The sequence below is a fragment of the Penicillium arizonense genome, assembly GCF_001773325.1.
Source record: "Penicillium arizonense strain CBS 141311 chromosome Unknown PENARI_contig067, whole genome shotgun sequence".
Taxonomy (NCBI): Eukaryota; Fungi; Ascomycota; class Eurotiomycetes; order Eurotiales; family Aspergillaceae; genus Penicillium; species Penicillium arizonense.
In genome coordinates this window covers 948-22,004 of record NW_019173344.1, presented here as the reverse complement: position 1 = coordinate 22,004, position 21,057 = coordinate 948, and the positions used below count along the sequence as shown (strand labels likewise).

The 21,057-nt window shown below is 50.1% G+C and overlaps 7 protein-coding genes across 7 annotated transcripts; 5 read left to right on the top strand and 2 right to left on the bottom strand.

Annotated features, from left to right (window-relative positions):
- Window positions 1-1,699: 1,699 nt before the first annotated feature.
- On the bottom strand, window positions 1,700-6,522 carry PENARI_c067G09074 (uncharacterized protein; the record flags this gene model as incomplete). Its single annotated transcript, XM_022637601.1, has 2 exons — window positions 1,700-5,695; window positions 5,755-6,522. The coding sequence occupies 2 exons, from the start codon at window positions 6,520-6,522 to the stop codon at window positions 1,700-1,702; spliced, it is 4,764 nt and encodes a 1,587-aa protein (XP_022482548.1).
- Window positions 6,523-7,036: 514 nt separating this feature from the next.
- On the top strand, window positions 7,037-8,041 carry PENARI_c067G10687 (uncharacterized protein; the record flags this gene model as incomplete). Its single annotated transcript, XM_022637603.1, has 2 exons — window positions 7,037-7,398; window positions 7,528-8,041. 2 exons carry the CDS (start codon window positions 7,037-7,039, stop codon window positions 8,039-8,041), a joined length of 876 nt encoding a protein of 291 aa, XP_022482543.1.
- Window positions 8,042-8,892: 851 nt separating this feature from the next.
- On the top strand, window positions 8,893-14,287 carry PENARI_c067G08604 (uncharacterized protein; the record flags this gene model as incomplete). Its single annotated transcript, XM_022637600.1, has 3 exons — window positions 8,893-9,805; window positions 9,863-9,963; window positions 10,136-14,287. The coding sequence occupies 3 exons, from the start codon at window positions 8,893-8,895 to the stop codon at window positions 14,285-14,287; spliced, it is 5,166 nt and encodes a 1,721-aa protein (XP_022482542.1).
- A 983-nt stretch (window positions 14,288-15,270) lies between these two features.
- On the top strand, window positions 15,271-16,088 carry PENARI_c067G09836 (uncharacterized protein; the record flags this gene model as incomplete). Its single annotated transcript, XM_022637602.1, has 2 exons — window positions 15,271-15,389; window positions 15,524-16,088. The coding sequence occupies 2 exons, from the start codon at window positions 15,271-15,273 to the stop codon at window positions 16,086-16,088; spliced, it is 684 nt and encodes a 227-aa protein (XP_022482544.1).
- Window positions 16,089-17,731: 1,643 nt separating this feature from the next.
- On the top strand, window positions 17,732-18,079 carry PENARI_c067G04236 (uncharacterized protein; the record flags this gene model as incomplete). The annotated part of the gene is made up of 1 exon (XM_022637599.1): window positions 17,732-18,079. One exon carries the CDS (start codon window positions 17,732-17,734, stop codon window positions 18,077-18,079), a length of 348 nt encoding a protein of 115 aa, XP_022482547.1.
- A 661-nt stretch (window positions 18,080-18,740) lies between these two features.
- Window positions 18,741-19,496, bottom strand: PENARI_c067G03701 (uncharacterized protein; the record flags this gene model as incomplete). The annotated part of the gene is made up of 1 exon (XM_022637598.1): window positions 18,741-19,496. One exon carries the CDS (start codon window positions 19,494-19,496, stop codon window positions 18,741-18,743), a length of 756 nt encoding a protein of 251 aa, XP_022482546.1.
- A 568-nt stretch (window positions 19,497-20,064) lies between these two features.
- PENARI_c067G00368 (uncharacterized protein) lies at window positions 20,065-20,627 on the top strand (the record flags this gene model as incomplete). The annotated part of the gene is made up of 2 exons (XM_022637596.1): window positions 20,065-20,181; window positions 20,226-20,627. The coding sequence occupies 2 exons, from the start codon at window positions 20,065-20,067 to the stop codon at window positions 20,625-20,627; spliced, it is 519 nt and encodes a 172-aa protein (XP_022482541.1).
- Between the last annotated feature and the right edge of the window lie 430 nt (window positions 20,628-21,057).

Below are 21,057 nucleotides of genomic sequence, written 5' to 3'. Positions count from 1 at the left end.
GGTTGTCTTCGATCCGTCAGGCAGGACTGCAAGCACTTTGATGTATGTTCAGTTCAGGCGTCCATGATCTTATGCATTGAGGAGTCATCGGTTGAAGACGACCTGATTGTCGTTCAAGCATGAACACCCCAGTGGGGCCAACCGGTTACCGATGACCACTGTTGACCGTTGGAAATTGTCAGCTGACTATGAAGTTCGGTCAGCGTTGATTTAATCACGACAATTGTATTAGCAATATTCGTCAGATTTGTGACCATAACCTGGAGGATTGACTCTTTCGACCATGAGTCCACATCCACCGCATTTCACCCTCGCTCTCGGTTGATGTTATCTAACTTCGCTTCTGCCGCTTGTTAGACCAGTCGGGCGGCCCTTCCATCCAAACCACGCTGGGTGATGCGACTGCAGGATTCGGATTCTGCCCCGCAGGAAAGATTGGCTTGGGAGGAAGCCCGTAGATGGCTGATATTGTGTTCTCAGCGACCATAGGAAAAGTATTGTGACGAACAATCCGTGAGTGAACTCCACCAATTTACTACCTTGGCCTATGAGCCGCTGAGCGCAGCCACATGGAGCATGTCCGCCTGGACAGATGACTAGGAAAAAAGGGAGTAAGATGCTTGGAATGAGCTCAGAGGATGGCTGACAACTTACCCCTATTGCCATGTATAAGCTCGGAGCTCAAGTCCATGCACTTTTCCTCGTGAAGAACCACGTGGTATGTCACTTGTCGGCCATGTTTCCAAAATAATTCTGTCTCGTTGCCTTCCCAGCTAACCACCAACGTCCCCGGTAGAGACTGCTTCAGAACGACTCTCTGTGGCATCAACCGAAGCGTGTGCCTGACATGCTCTACAGTATGCACTTTGCTGCGGTGGGAGGTAGGTGCGGTCGAGAAAACCGTCGCCGCTAACATACTCAGGATGTTCTCAATGATATGATCACAAAAGACTACAGCGTCTTGTGCTGCCACTTCGCCGGAATCTCTGCACGAATATTGCCGGTGCAACCACTTGTGGTGGATGTTCAATGTATCGCGTTTGGAATCGAAAAAGAAATCGACATCACTCATGTTGCTTTGTACAAGGCGTATCGTCATGTGCTCTGTCTGTTTGAACATAGCTATACATGCGCGCACAGCTCTCAGTATCGCCCACGCGAACGTCGATTCTGGCGTGGCGCATAACTCTGCATCCTTGAACAGTTCGATCTGCTCTTCTTCCGCCGTTCTTATTGCTGAGCTTGGGCGTAGCAGATCCCAAAGCATTCCAGGGAGCATTGTTGGTTCCTTTTCCAGGATTTTGGAGATCATGGTAATACCCCTGTACAATGTCAGTTCACCGGAACCCCAAGCAATCTTTACCATTAACCTTAACGTGGCATTTCTCCCTATAGTAGAACTTCTTGTTATTGGCTTCACTCAGTAGGTGCTGCCATATAAGTTTCCTCGTGGACTCTTCCAGCAGCTGGTCGGCCGCTTGAGGAAAGTTTCGGAGGAGATTGATATAGATTGGGAGCATGGCCGTCTGGTGCTTTCGAATGGCAGACTCCCATATGCGCCGCACAATGTCGGCTTCTTCACATTTGTCAACCAGACTCTGTCTATCCCGACTGAACTGCCCTTTTGCGAAATTGTAACCGAACTTGAATGTCCTGGAATCAGATGGTAGTGTATTTAAGTTCGGCTTGAATCTGACCCCTAAACAGGCACTTCGACTGCATGCGAGACCACTATAGCAGGAACGGCGGCGTCCTCCTGCGCCCGTTTTATAGCACCCTCCAAGGTGGATTGTCCATGAAATACTCCTACTCTTCCGAGACGATTGGCTGTTTCAAGGCAGGAGTTGCTATCCTGGATATACCAAGCTAGATGTTTCTTGAAAGATTGTTTCAGCAGGAGGGGATATAGTCCTTGGGCATGGTCTCCCACGAGGCAAACAGAATGGAAATCTCGACGTTCCAATAGCATAGATGTCACCTGGTCTGCGAATGCGTCGATCGGTTGTCGATCCTTAAGCTGCACCGCTATCTGGTCAAGGGTCGCTTCCGGCATGTTCGACTGACTCCCTAGGACAGCAATGGCAGTGCTTCTGACGTCCGGGTCTTGATCCACGAGTCGCGGAGCTATCTTGTGGAGGGTCAATTCCGACAAGTTCGACTGGCGTCCCATGGCGTCAATGGCAGCCCGTCTGACGTCTGGATATCGATCCTCGAGTCGCGGAGCTATTTTGTTGAGGGTCACTTCCGACAAGTTCGACTGGCGCCCCAGGGCGTCAACGGCAGCCATTCTGACGTCCGAATCTTGATCCTCCAGATGCGCCGCTATCTGATTGAGGGTCACTTCCGGTAAGTTCGACTGGCGTCCTAGGGCGTCAATGGCAGCCCGCCTGATGCCTGGATATCGATCCTCGAGTCGCGGAGCTATTTTGTTGAGGGTCACTTCCGATAAGTTCGACTGGCTCTTTAGGGCTACAACGACAGCCATTCTGACGCCCCGATCTTGATCCTCGAGCCCCGCCGCTATCTCGTCAAGGATCGCTTCCGGCAAGGTTGACTGACTCCCTAGGGCAGCAATGGCAGCGCTTCTGACGTCCGAGTCTTGATTCTCTAGTCGCGCCGCCATCTGATTAAGGGTCGCTTCCGGCAAGTCCGATTGGCGCCCAAGGACTTCAACGGCAGCCATTCTGACGTCTGAATCTTGATCCTCCAGACGCGCCGCTATCTGATTGAGGGTCACTTCCGGTAAGTTCGACTGGCGTCCTAGGGCGTCAATGGCAGCCCGCCTGATGCCTGGATATCGATTCTCGAGTTGCGCCGCCATCTGGTCGAGAGTCACTTCTGGCGGATTCGGCTGACTCCTGAGGGCGTCAATAGCAACGCATCTGACGCGTGAATCTTGATCGTCGAGTCGCGCCGCTATCTGGTTGAGTGTTACTTCCGATAAGTTTGACTGACTCCCGAAGGCGTGAATGGCAGCGCTTCTGACGTCTGGGTCTTGATGCTCGAGTCGCGCCCCTATCTGGTTGAGGGTCACTTTCGGCAAGTCCGATTGGCGACTTAGAACCGAAACGGCAGCCATTCTGACGCCCCAAGCTTGATGCTCGAGACGCGCCGCTATCAGGTTGAGGGTCGCTTCTGGCAAGCTCGACTGGCTCCCTAGGGCTACAACGGCAGCCATTCTGACTTCCCAATCTTGATCCTCGAGTCGCGGAGCTATTTTGTTGAGGGTCACTTCCGACAAGTTCGACAGGCGCCCTAGCGCCTTAACGGCAGCCATCCTGGCATTCCAATCATGATGCCCGAGCCGCGCCGCTATTTGGTCAAGAGTCGCTTCCGGCAAGTTCGACTGGCTCCCTAGGGCGTGAATAGCACTGCTTCTGACGTCTGGATATCGATCCTCGAGCCGTCGAGCTATTTTGTTGAGGGTCACTTCCGATAAGTTCGACTGGCGTCCCAGTGCGCCAACGGCAGCCATACTGACGCCCCGATCTTGATCCTCGAGCCCCGCCGCTATCTCGTCAAGGATCGCTTCCGGCAAGTTCGACTGACTCCCTAGGGCGTTAATGGCATCCGCTCTAACGTCCGGATATGGATTCTCGAGCCGCGCTGCTATCTCGTTAAGAGCATCGTCCGGTAACTGATCCCTCGAGCTTTGGAATAAGTGCAGTACAGATCTTGTCAATTTATCTGATATCTCTCCTTGAAGCCACGAAGTTAGAATTTCCGTGACCTTAAGGGGAATTCCGTGTCGCGATTGCATCGACCCGAGAGCGATAATCCTCACTTCGTCCCCCTCTTTCTGTAGGACGTCGGCTATGGCTTGCTCGGGGAACTCTATCTCGCTTGCCAGAGTGTCGGTCCACACATAGGGACCATGCAGCCCCTGGAGCTTGTTGCATTGAAATAGTAACCATCCTGATAGATGGACTTCAATTTTCCTTCGAAGTGGAAATGGGTGGCGAACCTCGCTCAAGCAGTGTATTATAAGCCGTTGATGCGTAGGACCCAAAATATCGAGCGGCTTCTCATCGATCACCTTGAAGAAAGGGAGCGTCTCTGTCTCTCCCAGAGCATCAAGGAGGCCGGTAATAAAGCGCCACAAGATATCGTAGCGAGCGTGATATTTATGGCGCCCGAGAAACTCGACAGGGTTGACCTGCTCATTCGTTCCGCTGCTGAGCCTCAAACATGTAAGCGGTTCTCGAGTTTTCCACTGCCGCACAAAATACCGTGCCGCAAAATACTCTTGGAATGTCAGATGTATAAAATGGTAATTATGATTGCGGCCCTTTGACGAAGGGTCCGACGTCCGTAGAAAAGAGAGCCGGCCGAGCATTTCGTCAATGAAAAGATCCGTGTCGGGAAGGTTGAAATGCTCGAAGATAGCGTCGCGATGCTCTGGCCCAAAATCTACTATGTCGTTGTGCATTCCGGTGAAGGCGAGGACTTCAAGTAGGTAGATCTCAACCTGGACCAAGCTTCTGATCTCTCTCGGACGAGCGACCTGTATTTGAGCCTGGGAAATTTTCTCCAGTCTCACGGCATCCTTCTTCCACAAACGTTGCTCGATGGCTTGGTAAATAGCAGTCATAGTTTGTGGTATAGTTCCGCCATCGAAATCATCCCAGGTGAAACAGAGGGCATCTAGTTGAATCGGGATCCGCACAAGGCTCTGGATCAGTTGATGCCTCTGGATAAATGATTGGACCCCGTTGGCCTTTTTCGAATCGGCTTCACCGGTTTCCGGACTGGTAAAGGCATTTTTGATGTAGTCCTTTACTTGATCCGGGTAAAATCCGATGGTTTCCAACTCGAGGTCGAAAGTCCCTTTGAGCCAATAAGGAAGTGATCCATGTGGACGGGTGGTGATAATGACGTTGGGCTGTTTTAAGAGAGATTTGAGAAGACGGAAAACCTTCCTACTTTCATCCAATTCCCCCGAAACTTCATCCAAGCCATCGAGGATAAAGAGAGTTCTTCGGTACTTGGTGGCTTCCAATGCAGCCCACAGTTCATGGGCGAGGTCCTTACCTGTCGGGCTTTGAGAGAGATATTCCTGGAAAAGCAGATCTCCGAGATTGTATCCCTGTTTGGGCTCTATCTTCAGGTTCCGCAAGGGCACCCAAAGTATGCGGTCGAATAAGTCCTTCCACATGCCACGGTAGATAAAGTCATAGACAATCCTTTTGCACAAAGTTGTCTTCCCAACTCCGGCGCGACCTCGAATCAAGATTCTCCTTGGTTCTGTCCTAGGTCGCCACCTTGGCCGCTCACACTTTTCGAAGATTGTCCGCAAGTCGACTTGAAGATCCTTGCCTGGTGTCTCGACTTTCAGTCGAGCGGCAAGTGAGAACGGAGAAGAGAGTTGGACCTCTGTTTCCCCTGAGCGACTCTCTATTTCACCGGGCTGCTCTACCATGGTAAGATTGATATAGCACTGCTCCATCGACAAAGGCTCACCCGAAAGTCGTTCAATCTCGAGTCTGTCGGCAGTATACTCATCGCGTATCCAGTTGTCCGCTCTCTTGAGCGGAGACGCCTCACAAATCTCATCAATAAGAAGTTGAATCTTTCCCGCAACAGCAACATAACCCGGATCGTCAGGGCCATAGAACTTGTTCATCAGAATATGGGTCCGCCTAAGTGGAATTGGATTTGGGACCATGTCGAGACGGGCGGAGCCACTATCAACAAGCTAGCAAGGTATCAACAAATTGCCTATTTCAAGCCTGAAGCTCAGGATTGGTGACTCACCATCTTTGGCCTGTTCAGAATGTCCGCAAATATTGGCAAAGGCAGAGCCTTGCGTAACAGGTTGCCTTTTTCTGTCTCATAGAAGATTGCTAACTGGCAGAGTTGATCCCGTTTCTGACATATCCGCGTGAAATCTCCCACAAGGTCCTCAAGAAAGGATGTCGATACAGTAACGCTATCGAGAAGTTCAGTCACTACTCTGTCGGCGACCATAGCGTAGCTTTTTAAAAAAGCGACTCCTGCCCTAGCTATGTCCTGAAATGCAGTGCCTCTGAACGGTGTGGCGAGGAAAGTCACTGCCCCCGTTGATGTCCAGAGGGAAGCATATTCACTGTCGGGCTCGGCGGCCATTACTAGGGCCCGACTGAGGATGACGCCACCTAGACACGAGGCGATGAACAGAAGAGGTCGATTTCTGTCTGCCGCAGGTCGAGAGTGAATACCCAGCAACAGACACCTAGCAAGCTCTGTGATCGTCAAATCGATCGTGTTTTGTTGGTTGAAAAGCCTTGCTGGCCAGTCGCAATAGAAAATCCGAGCCCGTTCTACCTTCTCAGGCAGCATATCCGGATCGGCTAGCCAGTTGGCTTGCATTTTGGGGTCATTAGGGTCTTTCCATACCCACGTGTCCGGCGACTTTGTGTCGAGACCATGAATGGCAATGATATCGATGTCTGTTTTGGTATCGTCCTCGGAAGTGGGGTAGACCTGGCAAAGGTGGACACCCTGCCCCTGCCGGCTAGATTGGTTTCTTGCAGACATATCCATTATCTTTAATATCAGGATCACGGCCAAGATAATTAAAGTGAAGTATATACGGCTTAGACAATTTCGAGGTTTGAATGAATACTAAGGTGCCTTCTTTTGAAGTCACATGTATAAGAGGTGTGAGATCATCATGATACATTGAGAGTTGCAACTTGATCCTAAATAGGAATACATGTTAGAGCTGATGATTTACATTAACCTTGGATCGCCGATCGCTCGGCGCACCTGATCTAGCTGAAAGCTTGGTATCTAGTGCGCGAGCTGCGAACGGAAGATTCTGGCCGGTCTCGAGAGGATTCCACATCATGTGGATGACCCTAAGCGGTTTTCCGCAAATACTTCCCTGGGTTCCTGTTCTGTGGATGGCCATTCACACTTCGAATTTTGCTATTCAGAGTGGACTCCATATGTATATACCTGGGTCACTTCTCTGGCGGAGATTTTGTTCGTCTTGAACTCATCAAACCATGACCCTAAGTTAACTCGAATTCAATAAGATACGCCTGCTATCAAGATGCCTGAAAATGTACCATTCAACAACGATGTGTCCATTTTAAGTACATCCTACATGCCTGCTGCCTTCCGCAACGAGCACTACACGCTCTACAAGCCTACCGCAGATATTCCCCGCTTTTTAGAAAGGGACCTCTCTGTCGAAGATCTCAATAAGATTCACAAGTATTTATGGTTGGCTGGGCGACCTATGCCGCCCAGACCCCTAAATTATCAGGCCGCAACATCACGAGACATCGTCCCAGATGAGAGAATTAGCATGCATCTGGTCTGGGAGCATTCGCGACGCATCCATCTGAAGCCGATCCCGCGATACCTTCTGAATTATCAATTCTGGGTTTCCCACCTGATCTGCGCAAAAACGTGTCCGTGTTTATGCAAACGTGATTACCGCACAACAATGAGAGGGGACGGAATTTGTGCAAAAAAAAAGCTATACGAATATAGTCTTGGATTTTTACTTTCCTACATTGCGCTGATTCAATGCGAAAGTGATTTTGTGATTGCTCAAGACCATCACCTACTACCAAAAAATGTTGGATGGGAGGACTGGGTTATGTTGGTCCAGCAACTCTTGGAAAATGGAGCTGCTGACCCCAAAAATATTAATGCACGATATTTATTCGGCGAGCTTAGGCTTTCACGACTCAACAAAATATACGCTTTTCGGTACGGCAATGTGTTACGAGGTTACCAATTCCCCTATCAGACGTACGGCGAGTTGTTCCTTGCCTATCTCGCACCTCTTACCGCGACGACTATCTATGTCGCGTTGGTGTTGACGGCGATGCAGGTTGGACTGGCTACCACGCGACTGAGTGACAGCGTGCCATTCCAGAGAGCTTCGTATGGATTCACTGTATTTTCCATTCTTGGGCCGCTGATTACGATTCTGTTGGTTGGCTTTATTGGGCTCTTGCAATTTGCCAATAATCTTGTGGTGACGTGGAGATTCAAGAAGCAACGATTTGCGCGCTATGAACTGCTGAGGTCACAAAGCCCCTGACTAGCTTTCGAGTAAAAATTTCTGCTATAAATATTCCAGTTGCCTGTGTCAATACGATCTTCTGGTTACGAATAAACCAAGGTATTTGTGAGCCCAAGCAGGTATGATTGCTTGGCGCATTGCTCGAGGCTGGTAGTAATCATTCGTTTCCCCTTCCCGTATAGTGAAAGAGGATTTAGGTACGCGCTATCAAACCCTTATGTGACATTGGGCTGGAAGGTGAAATTTGCCTTCAAAATATTCAGTGGATTCCAGAGTATCTCTTCCTCTCCTGCCTCATGCTTTTTACTATGGTAGAGCTTAAAAGGGGAAAAAACCTCGAGATATAGCTAGATGTGACAATATTTTCTGATTCACGCAAGTCACGGCACAAAGCCAAAATGAAATCCAACTTCCAATAACTAGTGCATGTGTCTCTTTAAAATCTTGCACTCCCGTTACTTTAGTCCGTTCCCAGGACTTCCGAGGCTAGCTAGTTATCCGGTCGAGTGCAGTATTATATCAGTTCTTCATGGGTTCAGTCCTCATTAAAGAATAGCGACTTGTAATAAGGTGGGAGTTGTCTTATGAATGCTCGCATTTCCCCTAGGATTTCAATGTGTATAGAAATAATAGGGCAACGCACCAAAGGCTTGTATATAACGAGTTAATCAGCTGGTATGAAAAGCTGACATAATTGCCTGTGCAGCTCTTACTGGGCATAATACGCTCAACGAATCATGATGATCTCACCGCTTATACCTGCGATTTCAAAAATAAGGCATCTCAACATTAATTTAAATCTTAAATTTATCTCGGTCGTATATGCTTCACTTTAGTTCTCTTGACCGTCGCCATGAAGTTGAGAGATAATGGATATCTCTGAAGAAAAGCAACCTATCCCCAGGAAGCAGTCCGCGAGCGGGGAACGCGTGTGCATAATTTCTGGAGCCTGGACTTCTGCCTGTGAATACAGGGCCGTGCCGATTGTTGAAGCAATGAATTCTGTCACCATCGGTCATTCTCAATCAGCATCATGTCTCCAGGCGGAGAGCGAAGCCCACGCTGCTCCGGAAGGTCCAGCGAATTCTACCCGACAGGGGCAAGGTTTCCGCCTTTGCCAGGTCTACCCTACTCTCCAGGATAAGACCAAAACGGACATCGACATCATTGCCATCCATGGCCTCGACACGAAGTCGCCGGACACCTGGATATGGCGGGCCAGTAGCTCTGAGGAGCACGGCATAAACTGGCTAGCCCATCCGGATATGCTCCCTGGCAAGGCAAAACGGGCTCGGATTTTCTATTGTGACTGGCCGGCCGACCTGCTTCAGAAGTCGGTCTCCATCCCGACGACGCTTGAGGAATCCGCTCGGTACTTGCTCGGAGGCCTCAGACAGCATTTAGTAGCGAATAGACAGGCAGGACAAGAACGACCTATTCTCTTCATAGCTTCGTGTCTGGGTGGCATCATCTTGATAAAGGCTCTTGAAATCGATAATATCTATGATCGCGATAAGTACGATATCGCTCCTCTTAGGAGGGCCACGCGTGGCATCGTTTTCCTTGCCACGCCCTTCCGAGGGACTGCGTTCAAAGATATGCCCGACATAATCCTGAAGGCCTGGGCTTTGCTCCAAGACCAAACAGTGACCGCACTAATTGAATACACCAAGGGAGCGACATCCAATATCGACGATCTCGTGGACAAGTTTATTCAGCTAAGGGGAGTGGAGGATTATAACGTGTTCGTCTTCTGGGAAGCTCGTAAGACCAGCCTTCTGCGTAAATTTCATATGGCTTGGATGTTTTCGGGGTGGATACTTTCAGCCTTGCTTGTAGTGTTGGCTTCAGCCTGCGTACTGCACTGGTTTTCGCCTTGGATATTGGTCACACTCTTAATACTTTGGCTATGGGGGTTCTCGTCTTACCGACCCAAACTAGTACGTGTTGTCTTTCCGATGATATTTGCACTTGGCAAGTCCCCACGAGTGGCATGTTGCATTGGATCAGGGTGGACTGGGAAGCGCACCCTCTCGCGAAATTACTTGCCCCTTCATCCTCCTCATACTATCTTCATTAGCCTAGGAGGAGAAACATGCTAACTCTCAGTAGCTGGTCGATGAGCACTCAGCGAAGCTGCCGGGTTTCGCAGGACAACGACTTGAACGAGTCCATGTCCTAATGAACAAGTTTAGCGGCCCTACTTGTAAAGATTGGAAAGAAGTTGCGAGAAAAATTGAAGAAATTGTCACAAAAATTCGTCAGGGAACTCCTCTGAAGCAAGCGGACGCCTGGATACGTGACAATCACTATACCACAGAGAGGCTCGAGATTGAACGACTCTCGGGTGACCTGCTGCCGATGGATCAGTGCTACATCAATCTCGCCATTGTGGAGGGGCCGAGAAAAATCGCAAATTCTCTGGAGAACATGTTAGAGAAACGAAACGCAGCTCCCCAGTCCTCCCCGTTTTCCCTTTTCGCCCGACTAAACGTTGAGACGCCCGACAAGAACATTCAGGTCAAGTTGCCATCACTGTTCAATCCACGCAAAACTTCCGCCGATCACACGATACAGCCAAAGAGAATTCTGATTCGAGGTAGTGCCGGAGTCGGGAAGACTACCATGTGCAAAAAGATGGTCCATGACTTTAATCACGGAACATGGAGCGATTTGTTTGACCGCGTACTTTGGGTGCCTCTACGGAGACTGAAAGAGTGGTCGCCCCTACGATATAATCTCGAGGAACTATTTTCACACGAGTATTTCGCTCATCACGTGAGCCGCGAAATTTTCGCCAAAGAACTGCTGCGCATAGTCGAGTACCGCAATGGTGGAAGGACTCTATTTATCCTCGATGGTCTCGACGAAATTTCGCATGCCTTGGGCCGCGACGACCACAAGTCCGATTTCCTTCGGAACCTTTTGGACCAGCCCAACGTCATCATTACATCCCGGCCGCATATATCACTTCCAGTGGGTGTTCGTTCTCCCGACCTCGAACTGGAGACGATCGGATTCTACCCAGATCAGGTGAAGGAATATCTACAAAGTACCTTTACCGACCCAAAAGGAGTGGACGAGATTCAAATATTTCTCCAAAGACATCAGCTAATTCAGGGTCTCGTACGGATTCCGATTCAACTGGATGCGCTCTGTTACACCTGGGACTGTTTCGGTGGCAAAACTATGCCGCAGACCATGACCGACGTCTACAAAAGCATCGAAGGAAATCTATGGAAGAAGGATATCTTGAGATTGGAGAAAAAGCATGAAGGGACGCCGGTGTTGTGGCCTGATATCGCCGACGAAGATCGGGACAAAGTTGAAAGCTTCGACAGCGGTGAGATCTACTTCCTTGAAGGCCTCGCATTTACAGGGCTATGCAACGATGTAATAGACTTTACACCAGAGCGTCGGAAAGCTATGTCTAAGCAATTCAAACCCGGCACAAATATCTTGCTCGACAGGACGCTTCCATGCCTCTCTTTTCTGCGGACTTCGGACCCTTCAGCAAACGTCCGCAGTCGAAATTACCATTTTCTACACCTAACATTCCAAGAGTATTTTGCGGCACGGTATTTTGTGCGACAGTGGAAAGCTCGGCAAAGGCTCAAATGTCTGACACTAAACAGCGGAAATAGTACACAAACCGAGCCTGTGAGTTTTCTTCAGAGGCACAAATACAACGCTGGGTATGATATCTTCTGGCGCTTTGTCGCTGGCTTGCTTGACGCCGAGGACGACGCAGAGACGCTCCGCTTCTTCCAAACAATCGAAGAGGAGCCGTGCGACCTTCTAGGTCCCACACACCAGCGGCTAGTTATGCATTGCTTGAGCGAAGTGGTACTACAGAACGAGATGTCGAGTTTTACGCCACTTCGAACGGAACTGGAAGAGCAGATGTTACGGTGGCTGTTATTTGAATGCAAGTTTCGAGGGACATCACAGTTGGCCCGCGAAAGGGAGCTTCCACAGAGGGTCCTGGGAAAAGCCTTCAATCAATCATCTGACGATGCAGGAGCCACACTTCTAGAAGCGCTATCTAGGCAGCCAGAAATTCCACCCAGTACCTTGGAACTGGCAGTCTCGTGGCTGAGGGAAAATATCTCTGAACGCAAATGTCTTTCCATCGTTACCATGCTAAAAAGCCAACAAGGAACTTTGTCTTCCAAGGTGCTACAAGCGGTGGCGGCACGGCTCGGGGATCTAAGTAGTTATGTCCGACAGGCGGCAGTCGAGGTGCTTAGAAGGCGATCAGAGTTGCCTTACGAGGTGCTACAAGCGGTGGTGGCGCGGCTAGATGATCAAAACAGTTCTGTCCAACAGGCGGCAGTCAATGTGCTCAAAAGGCAACCAGAGCTACCTTACGAGGTGCTGCAAGACGTGGCGGCTCGCCTCGAGGATCCAGTCAATGATGTCCGACAGGCGGCAGTCGAGGTGCTCGGAGGCCGACTGCAGCTACCTGTCGAGATGCTACAAGCCGTGGCGGCACGGCTGGATGATCAAGCCTGGCTTGTCAAACTGGCGGCAGCTAAGGCGCTTATAAGGCGATCAGAGCTACCTTACGAGGTGCTACAAGGCGTGGCGGCACGGCTCGAGGATCAAGACCGGTCTGTCCGAAAAATGGCAGTCGAGCTGCTTGGCGGCCGACTAGAGCTACCTTCCGATATGCTACAAGCGGTGGCGGCGCGGCTCGATGATCAAGACTGGGTTGTCCGACAGAGGGCAGTCGAGGTGCTCGGAGGCAGACTAGAGCTACCTTCCGAGATGCTACAAGCTATAGCGGCACGGCTCGATGATCAAGACATTTCTGTCCGACCGGTGGCAGTCAAGGTGCTCGGAGGCCGACTAGAGCTACCTTCCGATATGCTACAAGCGGTGGCGGCGCGGCTCGATGATCAAGACTGGGTTGTCCGACGGGCGGCAGTCGTGCTCGGAGGCCGACCAGAGCTACCTTCCGATCTGCTACAAGCGGTGGTGGCGCGGCTAGATGATCAAGACAGTTCTGTCCGACGGGCGGCAGTCAAGGTGCTCGGCGGCCGACTAGAGCTACCTTCCCAGTTGCTACAAGCGCTGGCGGCACGGCTCGGGGATCTAAATAGTTATGTCCGACAGGCGGCAGTCGAGGTGCTTAGAAGGCCATCAGAGTTGCCTTACGAGGTGCTACAAGACGTGGCGGCACGGCTCGATGATCAATACAACTCTGTCCGACAGGCGGCAGTAGAGGTGCTCGGAGGCCGATCAGAGCTACTTTCCGGGCAAGATGCGGTGGCATGGCTCGTGGATCAAGGCAGGCTTGTCCGACAGGCGGCAGTCGAGGTGCTCGGAGGCCGACCAGAGCTACCTTCTGAGGTGCTACAAGACGTGGCGGCACGGCTCGAGGATCAAGATAGGTTTGTCCGACAGGCGGCAGTCGAGGTGCTTAGAAGGCCATCAGAGCTGCCTTACGAGGTGCTACAAGTGGTGGCGGCGCGGCTCGATGATCAAGACTGGGTTGTCCGACAGAGGGCAGTCGAGGTGCTCGGAGGCAGACTAGAGCTACCTTCCGAGATGCTACAAGCTATAGCGGCACGGCTCGATGATCAACACAGGCTTGTCCGACAGGCGGCAGTCAATGTGCTCAGAAGACAATCAGAGCTATCTTCCGATGTGCTACAAGCCGTGGCCGCGCGGCTGGATGATCAAGATAATGATGTCCGAAAGGCGGCAGTCCTGGTGGTTAGATGGCGATCAGAGCTACCTTACGAGGTGATGCAGGTCGTGGCTGAACAGCTCGAGCATTCAGACAATGATGTCCGACGGAACGCAGTCTTCGTGCTCGAAGGGCAATCAGAACTGCCTTACGAGATACTACAAGCCGTGGCGGCACGGCTCGAGGATCAAGATGAGGATGTCCGACGGATAGCGGTCAACGGGCTTAGAGGCCGATCAGAGCTGCCTTTCGAGGTGTTGCAAGCCGTGGCGGCACGGCTCGAGGATTCAAAGGAGATTGTAAAAGAGACGGCAGTCCGCGTGCTCACATTTCAACCGTCCCTGCCCTCCGATGTCGTCAACCGCCGTATGCAATCTTTATACCTGATTTTGCTACGGATATGCTTTGAGGAACATCTAGTTTGGTATATTGCGGATGATATATCCTACATAGTAGCAGCTCACAGAGAGATTCCTCTAAAGGGCCACCAAGCTCCGTTGAGTGACGTGATTCGGGAAACGCGGAACGACTTGAGCATTCCTTTACCCAACTGCGATCGGCCTCTTTAGAACAGTCAGATTACGAAAGCACTCATTTAAGGGAGAACGGCAGCCTTGGCGGGGCACAATCGGATTGTTTGGGGAGGTACAGTCGTTTAATGAAGTTGATCCGAATAAGATTCTGTGAGTCGTTCCTCTATCCTACGGGGGTGGCTGTAGTCTACTAGACTACAGGTAAGGGTTTTCCCTTCACTATGGGACAAAAAGAGTGGGTCCCGCAAGACTACATGTTCTTTTCCTCGTTAGCCTACTGAGGTCTAATGAACCCCGATCGGTCTAAACTTTTTACGAGTTATAATAGACTATGCGAAATATCTCCCATTTGCTTCGGAGCATGCGTAGCCTACTAGCTATCGAGAAAATAGCGATTGAAAATTAGAGATGTTTTGTTGGGGTGTACCATTACGGTGTACGATTAGCACCTAAGACGCCACTACAGCACTCCAGACGAATAGAACAACCTCAATAATGCTAGTCTATAATGATCAGGAGGGGTAGCAATTAATTCAGGGGGTTTTGAAGCTCCCCAGCTATCATCTTACTTTTTTTTATAAACACCATTTCACCCCAAAGTCAGCATTCGAAATTCGTCAAATTTCGTGCAATTCATTGTTATACGATATATATATATATGGTAGTCAACAATGGCAAGCCACTTCATCAACCTTCGATAGACCCAGTTCTCGTCTGTAAGCGATGCGAGCACGTTGTTAGACCGAGAGAGGTCTTACGACACCTTCAATCAGCGAATCATCGCCTTCCAATGCGTGTGGCACGTCAAATTGCGCACGTTGTTCAAACCTCCGACCGGGCGCATGAATGCGATGAATGGCAGCCCCCGACGGTCGTAGACCAGCCAATTGCTAATTTGCCAGTTTTTTCGGATGGCATTTTATGTGAAAAAGACCTATTTTGTCAATTTATCGCGCGTTCTATTGCGGCCATGCGCTACCATTGGCGTCAACAGCATGCCTGGGTCGCACCGGCTCACTATGGCGGCCGTCGGCGGCAGCAAGGTTTATCGGCGGCCGAGCAGCAAATTCAGCAATTTACGCGCATTGTTCGATGCCAGCGCCCATTTCCTAGTCGCATTGGATCTCATTATATTCGCGTACGTACGCTCGGGGTAGAGGCCATTGCCGAGGCCGATTCAATGCCCGCGAACGAGGTCGGCGACCGGCTTATTCATGAAATCGAACTAGCTTTCACGGAGGAAAGTGAGGTACCTCAGCTAATCGAGGCTAGTGAGCGCGATGACGCGAATCCATGGCTACGTCGCACGCAGTGGGCCGTCTACCTCCGTGGAATCGATCCCCAGCACCTTATTGACTGCGTCCAAGCACCCGACGCTGATTCATCCAATCAGACTGAAATGGCGGCAAGCGCTATATGGGATGCAATCGCCGCTGTCGCGAGAATTAGCCAGTTGATTTGTACGAAATCTAGCCATACAATCCGCACCGAAGCTATACGGACGGAGCGTGATCGACTGCCGCACCAGCCACTACAAGCTTACATGGATGCCGATAACATTGAGAGACACACCATGCCGTGGCAGCAAATTTTGATGTTTTTCACGCGTACCCAGGCTTCGCATGAGTGGGCCAGTCCAAATTACAAGTTCACAAGGCGCCAGCGAGCCGCATGGAACCCGCTTAGGAAACTAGCTCAGCCAGGCGCATCACCTAGGTCAGCCAGCCTAGCCACGGCTAGTTTAGACGATAATAGCGAGCATTCAGAGAGTGAGCATTCAGAGAGTGACACCGAGGATCAGCCCACGCAGCGAATCGCTAGCAAATCAGCAAAATAGCACCGATTCACCATTTCAGCTCGTTCCCATTGATTCAGCGTGTCTCAATTTTTGCATTGAGCTTTTAAACCATCAAATTAAGGTCGAGGACTATGAGAGCGCGTTGATTTGTGCCACGGCAGTGCTCGGTCGCGGTGAGGCAAGCTGGCGTACAGCAGAGAGCTATCCACCCATTTTATCGAAGCTGATCAAAATAGCACGATTTATGCTAGTCCAGAACGCAACCGAGCCCTATTGTCAGTCGCGTCTGTCTGGGAGCCGGTATCAGCTTTCCCCGACGGACATATCCCGCAACAAAAGTGTGATCTGGATTATTCTGCAAAGAAAGCCTCCAGTGGCAATTGCTTGCAGCAATCTTCACACTGTAACCGTTTCGGGTCATCACCAAGGCTGCAAGCCTGAGGCCTTCCCCATGACATCCTGCAAGGTTAGCTTTGCCTTGTTTGGACGTGTGCCCAAGCTGCAAAGTCTCAGGCTGAATTTGAGCACAAGAGTTCGACAAGGTGACACGACCTGCTTTCTTATTATATTTGATATATCCCAAGGCCCGACGGCGCTGATGCGGTTCTTAGGGTCTGGTACGATGATCGACACGCAGCCACTTTTATCTTCGTAGTACGGCTGGAAATCGAGGCGGTTTAGTTCGAAATGTTCCAAGATAGCGTCCTTCCTATCTCACGTTAGCGTGGTCGAGAACAGCCGGGTCAACCTTACCAGTTCTGATACAACTCCCGAAATGCAGCAGGAGGATCCGAGTTTTGCACATAACTCGGAGAGATAGTGAGTGTGACGCTATCTGACGCTCCAAATTCCGAGCATCCTTGTAAGTTTCGATTGCCTGCAATTCGCGTTCGAGTTGCTCGCTCACTTGTTTCTCCACCTCGCTTGGCAAACAATCTTCGCTCTCGCAAGCAGAATCACTTGCTGGTAGGTCCATCAGAGCAGTATGTAGAGGAGCAGGACAGATTCAGGACAGACCATGGGTATCCGAATTGTTGGGAATTGGCCGGGCTTTTTATAGACGAAAAGCCGTCGAATCATGTGACGAGACGTGCTCTAGACCAGATACATTAGGAAATGGGGCCTGGTGGCCCTCCAGCCTCTGATGGTTTAGACCCGAGGAACTCCCACCCCCAATTTAAACGGGCACTTTGTCAACCGTTCAAGTCCCATTTTTGCCGAACCGATTCATGGACCAAGCGTTCATCATGTCTGCTGGTCGTTGCTTCCTTGCACGGTCAGGTTCCAGACCATTAAATTCCCTCATCGCACTCTGTTTTAGAGTCACTTCTAGGCCTCTATTTGATTACCATGTTCAGGGGTCGCCAAAAACCAAAAAAAAAAAAAGGGCCCCAGCCGAGGTTTAGCGATATACCTCAAGATCTAATCGAATTAATCGAATACATGACCCTGCGGCGCCATTATTGCGACCATGGGACGGCGGGATAGAAAACCTTGGACGAGAATACAATCAACTTTCTTATGCCGCCCAAGTATGATCGGTGCCGTCAACCCTCATGGTATTGGGAGCTATTAAGTGAGGAATGGCAGTCGTCACGGATTAGAGATATGGATGACATGGCGACAATAAATAGCATCGGGAGCCCCAGTGGAAACATCACACTCTCGCGTTGTCCTGAATAATGCCTGTTATCTCTCGCCAGCCCACGCGCCGCGGACGGGAAGAACCTGACACCATGCCCCTGCTTCATCGCCGCCCTAACACGCGACCATCGCGGAAGCCGAAGGGTGCAAACAGCCCAACTCAATCAACGTCGCAGCGAGAGCAGACTACGCTTCGACTGCGGCTTCAGCGAAGGTGCTTGAATCCAGAGACCTGGTGGACGTCCCTTACTGCGTTTGGTGCGCATGATAATGTTTCCGAGGACATGCTGGAACATGAGAAGGCCATTGCCACAGAGGAGGTTCGACAGGAATGGATGCGACGTCTGCGGCCCATGCCGCACCGACAGAGTCCGCCGGTAAAGTAAGGGGGATGACACAAAAGAAGCTTGCGTTGCTCCACCTTATAGTATCTGGTGGACGAACAATGTTCTGAAAGGTCGAACCTTCAACCAACAGAGGATCTTTTGTTTTACAGTACTGCAGTGGCTCAGTCGCACTGGTTTTAGAGAGGTGTATGGCATTTCAGATTGAAGATATGAGCACGTTGTCACTTAGGAGATATAGCCAATGATTATGCACTGGTCACTCAGCTCCACACATACCCGCCTCTAGATATACATGTACACGCGCTCGAAATCAGTTACGCCGCTTAATCTCTTTGATGATTCGGTTCATCCTCAGCTGCGCTATATCTCCTCCACAGGCGGACCAGTTTACCGAAAGTGTTCTCTTCAATTGGTGCTTTTACAATAGCTATCTCTTTATAACATCTAGGTGAGCTACGTCATTGTCGATCGAACTTTTAATGCCGCTTATGGAAGGAATTTGGCTCAACAGAGAACTACGGTAAGATTTTGATTGGTAGAATATAGACGTAGATACACTAGCTTCGCACAGCCTTCCGAGCACATCTTTCCTATTTAATCAGGGTGAAAAATATAAAACAAAAGTTTTATTCCAGGTCAGTAAGGGCGACTGATGTCGGAACTTGTTGCTTAGAAACTCCCACCACCGGAAGAATAAAAGTTAGTATCTGTATTCAACAATTGGTCCTGATTTTCCGTTTTTCAGGATTGGCTTGACTGGTGGACACCCCGGTGTTTCAATAGTGAACTGCCATGTCTTTCCCTGATGCCTAGAGGATGGGAGGTTCAACACGCAAATGGGTGTAAGGGCATCTCGCTGGGAGATTGATCCTCCCACGCCAACAATGTTTGGACTTGCTAGCGTGCAAATATTTCCACTCGAGTAAAAGCAGAAGTTCGACCGAAGGGGATTCTGTTCAAACAACTTTCGGGTAGTTTTGCCCTTCAACTCCATTATCTCCGCGCCGAAGACTATGTCTTTGACATTGAGTTTGATTTTAGGAACGGTGATCTTCTTGTTAGCTGTATTATACCAGCTGAGCTTTGGCAGAGTCACTTCGTGATTTTTTTGGTCATAGCAATGGTCCGTTCGTAGACTTCGTCGTAAGGACGTAACGCCGGCGTAGCGGGTGTCACCAGACCAGTCGTTCGCCCGAAGCACTATGTAGAGCGGTTTCCCTCCTTTCTTTGCTTGGCATGAATTTGTAACGGTTCGGAGGTTAGCCCCAATGAGTACGGGATCGGAACCACAGTTAAGAGCCATTTTAATCCAGGCATCATCTTTGAATATCGTCCTCCAGAGGCGATGGGATTCATCTTCGTCAATGAAAGATAATGCATTTGCCGCTTTCTTTGCCTGGAAAGGGTCCAAAGACCGGATAATAGGGTTGAGAATTTCCCATGGAAGGTTTGGCATCGTGGTTGCGATGACGCCTGTATAAACGTACAGATTAGGCTTTTGTTGTGTGAACTGTTTCGGCCTGGGGGTTTTTACTCTTATATAGTGGACAGCCACGCGTTTCTAGGGGAGCTTCTCATTTATGGGCTTTAGGACTCTATCCTCTTTGTGTTGTTTTCGTTGATTCGAACCTCAGAGTGGCAACTGGGAAATGCTTTAGGATAATCCTGTATTCTGCCACGTGCGGTTACATTCTACGCTTGGGCCGTTGAACGGTAGACCGTAATGGTCATTGTACTATATTGCGGCATATTCGGATAAAATAACACTGCAGCCCTCAGTTTGATGCGGCTTGCTCAATAATTCTTCCTCACTAAAGCCTTGGCGGTGGGACCAGAAAAGAGTGGATATATGGACGGAACATGGAGTGAAGGTTGAAACCCGGTCGAATCCAAAGTAGCTGAGGGACTACTACCTTACTACCACGGTGACATTCGTCTGATCATGCCCCACCATCTACAGCATTGTGAGCAAAATTATAGTATAAAGGGACACTGGCTTCATGACAGAGGAATCACTATCAGCCATGGAGAATCCCAGCAAAACGCCAGAAATGACGGATACACAAGGAGAGGCACCGCTGTACACACAGTCAACTTCAACCGAGGAGCCCCCGCTTCCTGGTGTTGCAACCCCGCTGCCGGTAAGAATAAGATATGAACAGACAGGACCACGCTGACCAGACAGATCAAAACCCACGACATAGAGAAGCAGACTTTGGCTGTAGAGCCCTTCCGACCCATACTCGAGGTCTTGAAGCAAATCGAAGAAGAAGATACCGAGCTTGCATTTCGGACTGCACGTCTGGTGGGGTACATTCGCTGTTTGTGGGAGTCTTGCGTTTCCAAACATACAGATATCCAGCAGCTCGAAGAGGAGAACGAAAAACTGCGGACCGGAAATATCCAGCTATGCAACGAGGGAAACCACTTGAAGCGCAGCCAAGACGAGCAAGTAGCTCGCTTGCATGCTATTGATGATGCGTTGGATGAAGTTCGGGGAAGGCTTATCGGTGTGCTCAAAGTTTGGAACGAACTGTCTGTCGGCGACTTGGCTATTTTGCCGGAAGATGGGTTTCCTCAATCTTAGTGGTTGGCGTTGAACAGGTCAAAGTTGTTTCGAAGCTTTGCACTGCCGCAATACTTCAAGCAAGTATACGATGATAGCAAGTTTTTGCTAGTCCGCCAATAGATCCCTTGATTCTGTCTCCCTAAACTTCGTTGTCTACCACGGTTGTTGAACAAGTTGATTGCTCACCGACTGAACTTCCAGCAACTCGAACAGCGTAATATGACAAGATCATCCAGGTGATCAGAATGAATAATTGCAGCTGCCAAAGTCAGCAAAGCGTGATATTCTTCGTACGCGGCCAAAATTACCTCCAGAGATAGCAGCCAGCAGCATAGGACAACTCCGAAGACCGCAACCAGAAGAAGTACAACTGCCAATCCGATCGTGCAAAGCAAAACGCAACGTAGCTGTGATCGAGTCCGGGAATGGGCTGTTGTATGCCCATCCA